Raw genomic sequence first — 14,951 nt, forward strand, 5'->3', positions numbered from 1 at the left:
GCTTGATTGTCTGAGCAATTTGTGGAGAAAATCATCTACTTTTTTAATTTGCTTCACAGTTTTAAAATAGAAACTGTTATTTCTCTCATACTTTATTTACATCACACTCTATTTATACCATTCCTAACCCGCTTCATTAGCTTGAACGGTGTTGAACCCAAAACTATCTACAATTAGGGACCAGTCAATTATTATTGTATTAGTAGGATCATTGTTGAATATTGTGTCGTGTATAATGGTGTATGCGTAGTGTACGATGTTTCTTACCCACTTGATGTTTTTTTGTATTTCATTGCTAATCACCCTAAGGGACCGTTCACAAACACTTGTAAGGGGGGGGCCTGATGCAAAACAATTTCATCGAAAATCGTTCGGGGGCCCCCCTTTACAGACCTCGAAAATTTCAGGGCCCCCCTTTTTGACATGAAAATTATGGGTCAACCCCATAGAAAAGCACATAAACTCAATTTTTCCAAGAAAATTTGTGGTCATTTTTTTCAGGCCCCCCTTAGGAGGGTTTAAAAATTTTCATGGCCCCTTTTTGCATCAGCCCCCCTTACAAGTGTTAGTGAACGGTCCCTAATTATTACTCTTGCATGAAGAAAGGGTGGTCCTTGAATACAATTTGTCCACTCTGAAGTACAGAGTGACAACACGCGTGTATACAGCGCGTAGTGTGCTGCGTCTGCATTCATGCACTGCAGGTATGCGTGCCTTCAAAGTCGGCACAGGGTATGCGTCCGCGTCGGTACTTTGTACTTCAGAGTAGACCCACTGTAGTATAGTTTCCCTTTTCCTAAACTAGAGACATGAAGGAATCAGTATGACCCCAAATAATAATTGGTACATACCTAGGTTGCATATGACTCCTGCATCTTTACTGTGGTCACACTTGTTTACTCCCCATCCATTATGACGGCATTCATCTAAACCATTTTCTAATCCTGAACAGCTTACATCACCCAGCCAGATTTCCCCAGTTCCCATTTCAAAGTGAGCATTCCTAACAGCTTGAGCGTTAGCAGATGGAAATCCAAGTTGACGACAAACTACCATTGCATCATCGTTATCCCATGAGTCATCACACACTGTACCCCAATAATTATTGTAAAATACTTCCACTCTGCCTTCACCTGAATTTCGGCCACCGACAAGGCGGACTGAAACAGGTTGAACACATTTAGCTCAGAAAGCAAGTTTACTTTGTAATGTAATACTGTAGCCTACATACAATAGAGCCATCAGGCAAATCTGGGATCACAATAAGGACACGTCAATCAAATTCCCTAATTATAAAACATATTACCAAAATTGTCTTGCAATTATAAATCATGTCATCATTATAAAAGTTTGGCTTTTCCTCCTTCATAACGGTTTCAACCATGTCAAAGTATTTGATCAATCATTCAAACACTCTAGTTTTCCCCTTACCTGCATTACTACACCATGATCTGGGCAAACAAAAACAATTCCCAAATGCCCACACACTCCTTTATTTAATTCTATCAGGACCCTTAAATCCAGTACCAAATTATTGTGGGTGCTATGATCTTAGAAGAACCAACATCAAATAAACGCTTATAGCAAGGGCTTCCACTTCGTGTTACCAAATTGTGGATTGTATACCCAATTTGGTGCTTTTTAAATTTGAGCTGCTGTGCGGATGCGACATACATCAAATGAGAGCTTATAAAAGAGGCTACCACCTGGTGGTCTCCAATGATGACACTTAGCATTAAAATGAATTGTTTTGTAATCTACTTTTGCAGAAAGTAATGTTGCAGATTCTTTTGTGAGAGATATTTGATTTCAATGAACAATTGTATGCTTCTTAAATTGCATACATTTCTAAAGCTATGACAATGTTGTAGGACCCAGCATGACAACAATTAATAATTAGTACATACCTAGGTTGCAAATGACTCCTGCATCTTTACTGTGGTCACACTTGTTTATTCCCCATCCATTATGCGTGCATTCATCTAAACCATTTTCTAATCCTGAACAGCTTACTTCAACCAGCCAGATTTTCCCAGTTCCCATTTCAAACTGAGCATTCAAAACAGCTTGAGCGTTAGAAGATGGAAATCCAAGTTGACGACAAACTACCATTGCATCATCGTTATCCCATGAGTCATCACACACTGTACCCCAAGCACCATTGTAAAATACTTCCACTCTGCCTTCACTTGAATTTCTGCCACCGACAAGGCGGACTGAAACAGGTTCAAAGTAACAAATGTAACTTAGAAACAAGTTTATTAACTAAATATGGCTATCGGGCATTATTGACAATAAGGACCTGTCAATCAAGTTCACTACCTAATTATCGTCGTCGATCTACTCATGTCTGAAGTTTCTCCTCAAATGTCGGTTTTGCGCTTTGGTCTAACAGCTGTAAGTTGAGAGTTTTGTTAAAGAAATAATACCATCTGTCCAACTGAGTCTTTGGCTTCCTCTGCTTCTTTTTCCCTCAAATTTTTCAAACACAACATCTTTCTCCAGATTGATTCTTTCTCGCCTGGCAACGTGTCCACAATACTGTAGCTTCTGTTTCATCCCTAACTTGAAGAGTGATTCTTTCTCCTCTATTTCATGCCGAACACTTTCATTGGTGCTTTTGGAAGTCCATGTGATGCACAGAAGCTTTCTCCAGCACCTCATATCAAACGCTTCAATCCTTCTCCGATCTGCAGCATTGATCATCCATGTTTTACATACTCATGTTACGATCAGGAAAATCAAAGTGGAGACGAGTCTTATCTTGTTGATGTTTCTGTCTGTCCTTATCTTGATGTTTTTGCCATTGCTAGATGACGACTAATCTCAATAGAGCATCCGCCTAGCGCCTTGATTTGAAATCATGGATCCAAGAAAGCTGAACTGATCGATAATTTCAATAGCTTCATTTCCTGCAAGTTCTCTTCTTGATGGTTGATGACCATCACCTTTGTTTTGCTTATAATCAGAAAAAGGCCAGTTTTTAAACTCTTTTTTTTACGTTCTTATTCTTTCAACCAGATCCTCAAGCTCACGTGCACTATCTGCTATAGTCTATATACTTTACTTGAGTCAGTAATTTAGATATTGTTTTTTTTTTTTGTATCTCTAAATGTAATGATGAAAGGAGAAGATGCAAGGAATCTAACTAACATAACAAATTCATGCAAAATCGAAAAATTTGATTTTACTTAACTGACCCGATAAAAATGTACGGACTATAGTAGGGTAGTGTATAAGTTGTTAATGGTTCTGCCTCTAACAGATATTCCAGTACTGCAGGTCTCGAGGGTCATTCGCAAGATGTACTCTGTATACGCATTAAACAGATGAGGAGACAAAATGCACCCTTGTCTCCTCCCTTGCTGGCACGGTTGTTTGATGTGATCATTTACAAAATAATGTGTCTAACAAAACTATAACAAAACAAAATGTCTATACCTTAAAAATACCAACAGGCATCACACTAATATACACATATATTTTTTTATCTATTCTAAGCTTAGATTTTCTTTTTTTATATCAATTTTTCATCTTTTTCTGCCTTTTTGTGGTCATTTTTATTCTATAAATTGTATATTTGTGTGCAATCCTCCTTTAAATTTAATTAAGCCCAATAAATTAAGTTATTCCTTTCATACCATGATCAAAAGTAGTTTGAAAATGTCCTCGTTATACGTTACTCATTTTAATGATGTTTTAATGCCATTATTCAAATGTCTAATCCCTTGTAAATATGCAAAGATTTAAGATAAATAGCGCCATCAATGTTCAACTTTGCTTAAAAACGAATACACTTCTACATGCAATCAAACAACCGTGCTCGGTTTTGAACCAATTGCTGATCATCATAGAGTGCATGTCCTAAAAAGTCCTACCGCACATGTTGGGAATTCCATTGATACTAAGATGTCCCACAGTTTTCGATGTTTAAATATACACATTTGAAATCTAAAATTTTGATTTCAACATTGACCAAATACAAGCATAAGGCCATTGGATATTTCAGATCAGATTGCAGACTTTTCCATGTTTTGCCCCCCCCAACAGGAAAGAACGTCTTCCAGCTTCATTTCTATGATTAAAATTGAGAGCTATATTACCGTGTGAGCTACCTCTTGTATTAGTGCCATGATTGTTTCTTATAAGACTATCATATAGGCCTTCAGGAACAAGCCCAGCTAGGCATTTCAAGACAGTGATACATAAGTTGTCATGTCTACGATCACTTAGGCGCTTCCAGCCAAGCCAGTCCCTAATAAATGAAGAAGGTGTGCGAACAGGAACCCTGAGGATAGCTCTCCCAGAGAATAGCTCTCCCAGGATAGAAGACGCTCTATCCTGTTCTGGAGTGTAAAATATACAATGTCACAATAACTGAGTCTCGGAAGCACAAGAGCTGTATAAATATTGTTTTCAAATTGTCAGGTGAACGCCACTCTCTGACTCTATACAGGAGACCAATATATTTTGAGACATTGCTACAAATTTGATTTATGTGAGGCTCCCAACACATTTTGTGATCCAGCGTGAGGGCTAAGTATATACATTTACTTACGTTTTCTAAAGCATCACTATTCAAAAATAAACTAAGATCACCAGATTTACCTATATGTGACCCCTCGGCACAACTGAGCCCTGAAGTCGCCAATCATCATTTTTGAGATATTCAACCAAAATATTCTGCTTGAAATTAGCTTTAAAATGATGTATATCATGTCTATAGTACTTGACATTTAAGTAGTGAAAAATCAATAAAACAGTCAATAAATCCTTTGTTTCCTATTGTTTATTGTTAAGTTCGATGGATCATATCTCAATAGTGGCACTAGCGACATCCGGGCTCAGTTGTGCCGAGGGGTCACATATTACGACTTGAAGTAAGATAATTTCATTCCATCCACATTAGCTGACAAAGTCACCCTACCTGCTTTACCACCGGACTATACATACCTTTTGGTGAGCAAATGACTCCTGCATCTTTACTGTGGTCACAGTTGTTTACTCCCCATCCATTATGACGGCATTCATCTAAATTATTGTCTAATCCTGAACAGCTTACATCATCCAGCCAGATTTCTCCTACCCCTACTCCAAAGCTAGCATTCCCAACAGATTGTGCAACACTAGACGGAAATCCAAGTTGACGACAAACTACCATTGCATCATCGTTATCCCATAAGTCATCACACACTGTACCCCACGTATCATTGTAAAATACTTCCACTCTACCTGCACTTGAATTTCTGCCACCGACAAGACGCACTAAACGAGGTTCAAAATAAAACATGTAAGGAGCAAGTTATTTTTTTTTCGGGGAGGGGTTGGTGAAAGGACTGAAATTTCCATGCTCTATCGATTGTCATCATCAGATCAATTAAATGAGATGTTGGGTATTGTAAATAATAGGAGAGCTGACCTTTCAAATGTATTAAATCCTATTAATCCTTATAACAAGGGCTTCCATCTGGTGTTGACCAAATTTGAAAGTTTATGTCTAATTTGGTGTTTCTAAAATTTGGGCTGCTATGAGGATGTGACATACATCAAATGAGGGCTGATGACTTATACTGTCGCAGGAAGTAAGGATGGTTCTTGAATACTATTTTGTTCTTTTTCCCAAACTTGAGAGTAGGCCAGTTTTGGAAAGTTGCAGATTCTTTTGTGACGGATATTTGAATTCAATGAATAATTTCCTGAAATTTCCTAAATTTCATACATTTCGAAACCTATGACAATGTTGTAGGAATCAGCATGGCCTAAATTAATAATTAGTACATACCAAGGTTGCAAATGACGCCGGCATCTTCACTGTGGTCACAGTTGTTTATTCCCCATGTATTATGATGACATTCATCTAATCCATTTTCAAATCCTAAACAGCGTACATCATCCAGCCATATTTTTCCGATTCCAGCTCCAAACTGAGCATTCTCAACAGCTTTAGCAGATGGAAAGCCAAGTTGACGACAAACTACCATTGCATCATTATTATCCCAGAAGTCATCACACACAGTACCCCATGAACCATTGTAAAATACTTCCACCCTGCCTTCACCTGAATTTTGGCCACCGACAAGACGTACTGAAACAGCTTTAGAGTAACACATTTAACTTAGTAAACAAATTTCTTTTGTAATTTATAATATAACTAGATTTCGCGGTTCACGGGTTGGGCGGTTCTCGTGATAGGCCTATCTCTAATTACCCAACTCCCGTTACCCATAATACTTGTCCTGACCTTTCAAACTACTACGATAATTATCTCAATGATTAAGACACAACTTAATCAACTCTGTTTTGTAGCTGTGACGCTTACTTCGGTATACCCATAATCTGAAACCCATCGTTCGCCTCTTCCAAGCCCTGTCCTGCTACCACATCAGAGGACCCAAAAATACCCCGGAATTCTAGTAGTGTCAGGATGTAGGCCGTCAATTCAATCGCCGAGGAATGTGAACGCAAACGGGTTATATAGGCCTTACCATAACTGATGATTTTTTTATGTTAATCATGTCTTTAAAATACCGTAAAACCCCGTCTACAATCATATATAGTGTTTTTTATGAAAGCTAAATTAATTCGAAGCAAGCGTAAATATACCAATACAATAGATTGGTCTTAAAATAATACTTGTTTGCATATGCTTGATCCGTAATTTATTTGTTCGAACTCCATAATGGTGCCTGGATTAATGTAGCTTTGATCAGAAGCACTCTATATGCTTGTAGACGGGGTTTTACGGTAGGCCTATTGGTCCGATGAGATGCACCTGTTAGTGGTCACACTTTACGATGCGGTACTCTGCGCACACCCCGTTGATACTCCGCGATAGCACACCGCGAGCACGCGATATCACACCGCGTGTACGCAATATCACACCGCGCGAACGCGATATCGCACCGTGAGAACGCGATAGCGCGCGGACGGACACTCTGTGATTAGTATTAACAAGCGTAAATATACCAATACAATAGATTGGTCTTAAAATAATACTTGTTTGCATATGCTTGATCCGTAATTTATTTGTTCGAACTCCATAATGGTGCCTGGTTCAATGAAGCTTTCATCAGAAGCACTCTATATGCTTGTAGACGGGGTTTTACGGTAGGCCTATTGGTCCGATGAGATGCACCTGTTAGTGGTCACACTGTACGATGCGGTACTCTGCGCACACCCCGTTGATACTCCGCGATAGCACACCGCGAGCACGTGATATCGCACCGCGAGTACGCAATATCACACCGCGCGAACGCGATATCGCACCGTGAGAACGCGATAGCGCGCGGACGGACGGACACTTTGTGATTAGTATTAAGATGTACCCTACATTAAGGTTATCATACAACTTTAGGTTCACAATAAGGATATGTCAATCATATTCACTATTTATAGTAGGATATACTAAATTTCTTGGCATCGTAATAGATGACGACTGGTCATGAAAATTAAACATTAAAAATTGTCTTGGAATATTATGGCATTATTATAAAGGTTAGACGTACCATTCCTAAAAAAAACAATTCCCAAATCCATACATTTTTTAATGCCAAAGAAAACTATCAGAACATTCACCAATCCAGCTTATAGCTTGCCAACACATCAAACTATTTAATTATATCAGGACCTTTAAAATACAGGACCAAATCATTGTAGGTGTTATGATCATCATAAAATCAACAAATGAAAGGGTATAGCAAGGGCTTCCACTTCATGTTACCAAATTGTATGCTGTTATTTCAATTTATTTTTGCAGGAAGTAAGGGTGGTTCTTAAATATATTTTTTTTCCTTTTCCTAAACTAGAGAGTAGGTCAGTTTTAGAAAGCTCCATATTCTTTTGTGAGAGATATTTGAATTCAATGAACCTTTTTTTTCATAAATTTCATACATTTCTGAAGCTATGACAAGGTTGTAGGATTCAGCATGACCCCAATTAATAATTAGTACATACCTAGGTTGCAAATGACTCCTGCAACTTTACTGTGGTCACAGTTGTTTATTCCCCATCCATTATGCCTGCATTCATCTAAACCATTTTCTAATCCTGAACAGTTTACATCATCCAGCCATATTTCCCCAGTTCCCACTCCAAACTGAGCATTCCAAACAGCTTCTGCATCACCAGATGTAAAGCCTAGTTGACGACAAACTACCATTGCAGCATTATTATCCCATGAGTCATCACACACTGTTCCCCAAGAACCATTGTAAAATACTTCCACTCTACCTTCACTTGAAATTCTGCCACCGACAAGACGGACTGAAACAGGTTGACAGATCGTTAATTAACTTTGAGCTGCTATGAGGATGTCATATACATTAAATGAGAAGTTATAAAGAGGCTTTCACCTGGTGGTTGCCAATATTGGGATCCAAGTACAGTGTTGTTGGGTTTTTTTAATTTACTTTGGCAGGAAGCAAGGATGGTTAAATATTGTTTGTTTTTCTTTTCCCAAACTAGAAAATAGATTCTTTTATGAGGGATATTTGAATTTCATAAATTTTACACATTTCTAAAACTATGACAAAATTGTTGGATTCAGTATGACCTCAATTAACATTTAGTACATACCTAGGTTACAAACGACTCCTGCATCTTCACTGTGGTTACAATTGTTTATTCCCCATCCATTATGACTGCATTCATCTAATCCATTTTCTAATCCTGAACAGCTTACACCATCCAGCCATATTTCTCCGGTTCCCACTCCAAACTGAGCATCCCTAACAGCTTTTGCATTTATAGCAGAAGTGAAGCCAAGTTGACGACAAACTACCATTGCATCATCGTTATCCCATGAGTCATCACACACTGTACCCCAAGCACCATTATAAAATACTTCCAATCTACCTTCACCTGAATTTCTGCCACCGACAAGACGGACTGAAACAGCTTTAAAGTAACACAATCAAAAATATTGTAAACAATTTGTAATTTATATTGTATCCTACAATAGCCTATCAGGCAAATCTGGGTTCACAATAAAGACATATCAATGAAATTCACTGTATAATGTATAATAGGCGATACTATTTTTTTGGCATTGTTATAGATGACGACCTGTCGTAAAAATCACACACATGAACTATTACCAAATATTATAACATCGTTATAAAGATTAGACCATTCCTCCTTCATGACACTGTGATCAATCTTTAGAACACTCTAGTTTTCCCCATGGACGTAGATCCAGGACGTAGATCCGCTCCAATATATTGACAGAGGGATGGTCTATACAATCCTTCTCCACCCAATGCTGATGCCTGTTTGTGGGTTTCTGACCAAATTAACCTCATACTTGGCCATTTTAGCCTAAAAGAGCCAATTTTGCGCCCTTTGCGCTTATTAGTATCATAAACTTACTCTGTCGACAAAAGGTGCTGGATTCACTATACTTCAAGAATTTTTTCCAACCCCCACCCCCCGATGTCAAAAAGGAATCTACGCCACTGGTTTCCCCCTATCTTTACCTTAATTATTGTCCCATGTTCTGGGCAGAAAAAAAATCCCATATCCATACATTTTTGTTAAAGGCTTAATGCACGATTTCCTTCAAATTTTAAATTTGTCTTTATACTCAAAATGCTGAAATAATACTAGTAATAATGATCGGGAATGGTTGTTGTCCATTTTGAGCTGAAATAATGAGGTAACGTGAAAGAAACACTGCTTGTTATTTGGGCCGTTTAACACGCAGTTCTATGGGCGGACATAAAGTCATAATTTCTTGAATTATGACTTTATGTCGAACTTTACTCTGTTTACCTACAAAAAAATTTGGCTGATTCCATTTAGGTGCAAGTTGTGACATGTGTAAACATTAAAAATATGCCAAAAAATCAGGTTTGAAAAAAATTAACCAAATTCATATTATAAGATCGTACATTATGACTTTAATGCTAAAGAAAATGATCATAACATGCACCAATCCAGTTTGGTTTGCCTACAGAATCCCATATTTAATTATACTAGGACCCCGAAAATCCAGAGCGAAATTGTTTTAGGTGCTATGAGCATAAAAATCATAATATTATCAGTCATTTTCAGTTGCATCGGTCTATTAAAAATACCACGATATGGATAGGTTGTGGTCACAGCTTTGTTGAGAACTCATCTGGGCTAAAGAACCTAAGCTAGTCATTATCTGAAAATACCATCTATGTTCTTAATAGAAATATAGTACTAAACGTGGTCAATTACACTAACTGCATATCTTAGCAATGAATTGGACTAACACCATTTTGGACTATACTGTATAAGATTAGCTCTACCTTTAATACTTGAGAGTCCCGACTGTTTTTGATAAATTAAAGATTAAATTTACCTTTGTTGCAGCTGCATATTAGCAGCAAAAGGGTCCAAGAAAATAATATCCGCATGACTGCACGGGGGATCTGCATTAGAGAGAGAGAGAGAGAGAGAGAGCAATTTAACAATGACCAAAATGTCTCAAATTGGAAAATAGTAATCATATTTCACACCCCGGCGACTCTTTAATCATGTTTAATTAAGAAACGTAGGATATATAACTGTGAAGTATTAGACAAACTGTCTTGAAAAGTAAATAAAATCAATTCAAGATTTGAAGTAAAATCAGTTGCAGTTGTAAATAACTAAACCGCGTTTGGATAAATTGTTGCTATAGCTTGCAGGCTGATGCTAGTCAAAAGAATTTAAGCTGAAAATGTATATATCAAGATATGATACCATACAAATGGGTGTGCATGTTATATCTATAACATTACCAAATATTTATGTTTACATTACCAAATATGTCTATGATGTGCAAATGCATGTACAAGTAGACACTTCAATTCACCAATCAAATCAAAAGCTGACTTTCCTTCACTTTATGTGCCCATATTTGGTCAATAGTTGAGAGAGAATATCAGCGGAGCAACACATGCTTGCTACAGCGGAAGGACAATCCCATCCCCAGCATAATTTCTTCATGACATACGAGTTTGATTCCAAGTAATAGTTGCTATTCGATTCAAGTTTAGTTTTGATTAAATATAAAAAGAACTTAATATGGTTTATATATTCAACAAGTTTCATAAATGGTTGATGTTAATGTTATGAGCTGTTTGGAAACTAAGAAAATTTAGTTTCGATTAGAATAAAACATCTACAGAAATGGTTGTGATCTTATCACCGTGTGAAATCAAAGTTGAAGAACATGAGAATAAGGATAGGATGTCAAAAATGCAAAATTGTCAAAGGAATTCTGGTCCCTATTTGATTGTACATGCCCAAAAAGGCTGAAAATAGTAAAAAGTAAGGGGCAGAGGTAACATAACTAGTTTGTTAAATGTATTTAGAAATGGCATTATTTATAGCTGATCAAATTCTAAGTAAAATGAGGGGTAAATGAGTATCCTTCTAGATCCCTCCTTTTCTCATGGGACGAAAATATGTACTTCCTTTCATTTTGAAACAACAATAAAATTTTAACAATGATTACACTGGTATCTAGTAACGACACAATGACAATGACCAGTTACTAACAGCGCCACCTACGTCATCTACCAACAGGAAGCAACATACGTCAAAACTGGTCATTCAATTTGAGAAAGTGCTGTGTAGGTTTTAAATGCCGTTGAAGTTCTGTTCAATTTGCTTGGTTTAATCTCGAGATATGTTCAGTTAACAACGAAAGGATAAAATCACTATTGTGCCACTTTTGCTATGGAAGAGGTCCGTACATGTAAATCAATGATAGCATCAAGTTTATCAAGAGTTCCTTCATGAAATCAAAAGAATGCATCGATTACACAACAATACAATTTTTTTACTGTTTTATCAAGATACAGATATAATGATTCCCCTTTTCCACTTGAAACAGATTAAAAGATAAATAGACATTTTACATTCTGCTGTAAAATTAAATACATGTCAATGATTTTATCATGGTAAATACTGTTCTCTTTGTCACTCAAGACATGTTAAAAGACGAACAAATGTTGCACAATGTTGTAAAATTAAAATCATGTCAACGACATATTTCCATATTAATTGTTACATAATCATTTCTAATCCTACAAATAAATGTTATTTTATTATCTGTACTGTACAGGTATTTGGATATAACATTCTTCAATTTTCTAAAAGGTGACACAAAATGGTTTTCATACATTTGTGTTTAGTGACGCAGATCTATGGATTGCCGAAACCAAAATGACTGAAACAAACGATGTTTGAAAGCTAGGACTGCTCCTTTGACCTTGATGTCAAGCATCTACTTCTACATTCGTTTTGTCACATCCATGGCCAGATTGTCGTAGCATTTCTTGTCAAGAAGCTTCTTATCTCCATTTTGGTTTAGTTTTAAGAATTCTGGCCTCATTATATGCCTGTGTTCTACTGGTCTGAGGCTTTGACCTATGTGTGACTAAAGATAGACATTTTCACTTACCGTTAATAGAATATAAGTGTATCACAGATGTGATATTCAATGGTGATAACTCAGTTGATATCCAAACGCCGCAGGACGAGCTAACTTGCACATATGAACACGTACCCTGTTATCGTATGTAACGCAATGATGCATGTGAAATAGCGAAAACCTTCAGGCGGGTCGGAGCGGTGCCTAACCTAGCGGGGCTTATGCTCAAATTTTGAGAACAATAAAGCTCACATTCCTAGGAAAAGGTATGGTTTGATACGTGAGATCCCAAAGGCTCATTGTAATTGGTTGTATTTCCCCATGTGCATGATTTTTACTGAGAGGGAGGAAATAGCTTTCGTTTAGACTTATCATTTGTCATTTATTATTTGCATAACTCAATAGATGTAATACATGTCAAATATAAATGTTACCAGTGGCTTTCTTGACTCATTTCCTATGAAATCAATGTTCAACATAACAAAAACTGGAAAAATATGACCTGAAGATGTTTGATTCGCCTTAAGGGTAGACCAAATTGTGAAGTGAAATTAAAGAGATAGAGATAATAATTATACAGACGAAACAACAACAGATGGAAAACTAGATTGGGAGATCATGTCTTTCATTATCTTATAATTATAATTCTTTCTATTTGTTTATGTTTAACTCAATTTACTTGTTACACACCAGGCGGCGGATGACATGATCGCGCCGGCAACTCGTGAAACCGCCCGGCCGTATGGCATTTTCAATATACTCGGTTAGTTTTGTGGGGTTCATTATCGAACCCCAACGGTTTTAGCTTGTATTTATATTATTTATCAACATAGGGCTATTTGTTTGTGATATTTCAAGCGTTTTAAAATTTCAAAATAATCCCATTCAATTACACGGTTGACGATGAACATTTACTGAATTTAGGGACTGCACGTCATACACCACCTGTTACACACCATAATTCGTTATGAATTCGGCAGAGTGACGAATCGAGAATTTTGAGCAAATTGAGTTTTGTATGCTTCTGATTACGTTTCAGGTTATCTTTTATTTCCACCAAAAATTAATGGTAAATCTTACTCACCGACGTAGTTATTGAAATTTTGATTTGGACTAATCGCAAAGTGCAATAAATGAATTCGGCAGAGAGACGAATTGTACGTATACTTAGCTGTACAAATCATCCTGATCTATAGTATTGTATAGCGGGAAACTATAATATTACATGTCGTATACTAATATATTTGATACCAACGTATAGCTGTAGGTATCTTCTATTCAGTGATACCAAAAATAAGTACGAACATTCCCCACATGATATTGCTGTGGGTCAATAATGTGAGTGCGCGCCTGTGAAATTGGAAAATTCCGGAAATCACGCAAAAGTGTACCAAGTTATAGACATATCGTATTTATTGACACATAAATACATCACTTCCTACATTGAAGTGAAAACTTCAGCTACACTATTTTCTAGGTCAGATCAACTTGATGATTGCTTGATACCCCGAGCTTGATACATCCGACAAAATCCTGTTATATTAATTTTGATGATGAACCTTTGCGTAACGTAAGCAATTTTTGTTTTTCATCTCACATTATTGTGTGTTAGTGACGGTATGAGTGTGAGTAGTACATTTGTCGCAATTGTATCAGCATTAGAACGATATGACGCTGAAAACAGTGTGGACATCTTCCAAACGGTGAGACGGCTGCGCATGTGCAATGCTAGATCTGTTTCAACTAAGGCAAGTTATAGTTGTAGTCTGGTATAGAAATTAACACTTTTCATTTAAAAGGAAACTACACCATTTTCGTTATGATATTTCATGTCATTATGATTTGAAGAAAGCGATCATGTTAAGGTGCATTTCGTGATCCACATCCTCATCTCCCCACTTTTTGCAAAACAAGTTGAGATTTTATATACAAAAGGTAACCTGAACCATCAACTTTGTATTTACGTTCTGTTAACAGAACGAATTACAATAGAATGACCAATAAAGCAATGTAATACACATAATCAAGCATAACTCACTAACGCAAACTTGGAATCGACTGAAATTGTGGGAATAGGAATTTTTCGTGGACATCTACTTGAAACATGCCATAAAAAGGAGATGTTGATCTTAATATTATGTAATTCACCGTACATTTGATCAATTTATCAATTTAAATAAATTAATACCCATAATTTCTGTTACAAACGAGCAAACAAATGATATTGTACATCTAAATGAATAATATTGGTAAAATATTAACATATTAATGTAATAGCGATACTGTCGCTATCAAAAATAGTAAGTCCAGATGAAGAGATTTAATATTCATTTTATTATATTAATGTAATGTTCCAATTAATATTTTAATATATTTTACAGAGGCTCTACAGATTTGTTTATGAAGTAATGGAAGACATTTTGGACGCATCCGGCAATGTCTATGAAATGAAACTAGCAATATGATACCCTGGATTGGAATCACGCTTGCCAGAATAGAAACTACTTGTTTCGTAATTGTATTTATATATCTATAGCTTGATTGTATGTATATTAGGGTTTCC

The 14,951-nt window shown here is 36.6% G+C and overlaps 1 protein-coding gene across 1 annotated transcript; it reads right to left on the reverse strand.

Moving 5' to 3' along the window:
- Nucleotides 1-495: 495 nt before the first annotated feature.
- Nucleotides 496-10,887, reverse strand: LOC140169324 (scavenger receptor cysteine-rich domain-containing protein DMBT1-like). The gene is made up of 8 exons (XM_072192583.1): nt 10,771-10,887; nt 10,328-10,397; nt 8,575-8,895; nt 7,954-8,262; nt 5,783-6,094; nt 4,954-5,265; nt 1,908-2,216; nt 496-1,160 (listed from the first exon to the last, which is right to left on the reverse strand). Exons 2-8 carry the CDS (start codon nt 10,380-10,382, stop codon nt 802-804), a joined length of 1,977 nt encoding a protein of 658 aa, XP_072048684.1. The 5' UTR covers nt 10,383-10,397; nt 10,771-10,887; the 3' UTR covers nt 496-801.
- Between the last annotated feature and the right edge of the window lie 4,064 nt (nt 10,888-14,951).

The sequence above is a fragment of the Amphiura filiformis genome, chromosome 1 (assembly GCF_039555335.1).
Source record: "Amphiura filiformis chromosome 1, Afil_fr2py, whole genome shotgun sequence".
Taxonomy (NCBI): domain Eukaryota; kingdom Metazoa; phylum Echinodermata; class Ophiuroidea; order Amphilepidida; family Amphiuridae; genus Amphiura; species Amphiura filiformis.

Coding starts and splice junctions, on each gene's coding strand:
- LOC140169324 (XM_072192583.1), bottom strand. CDS start 10,382: ATGCGGATATTATTTTCTTGGACCCTTTTGCTGCTAATATGCAGCTGC. Junction 6,095..7,953: donor AGGAGTCATTTGCAACCTAG/GTATGTACTAAT, acceptor GTTACTCTAAAG/CTGTTTCAGTACGTCTTGTC. Junction 1,161..1,907: donor AGGAGTCATTTGCAACCTAG/GTATGTACTAAT, acceptor AACCTGTTTCAG/TCCGCCTTGTCGGTGGCCGA.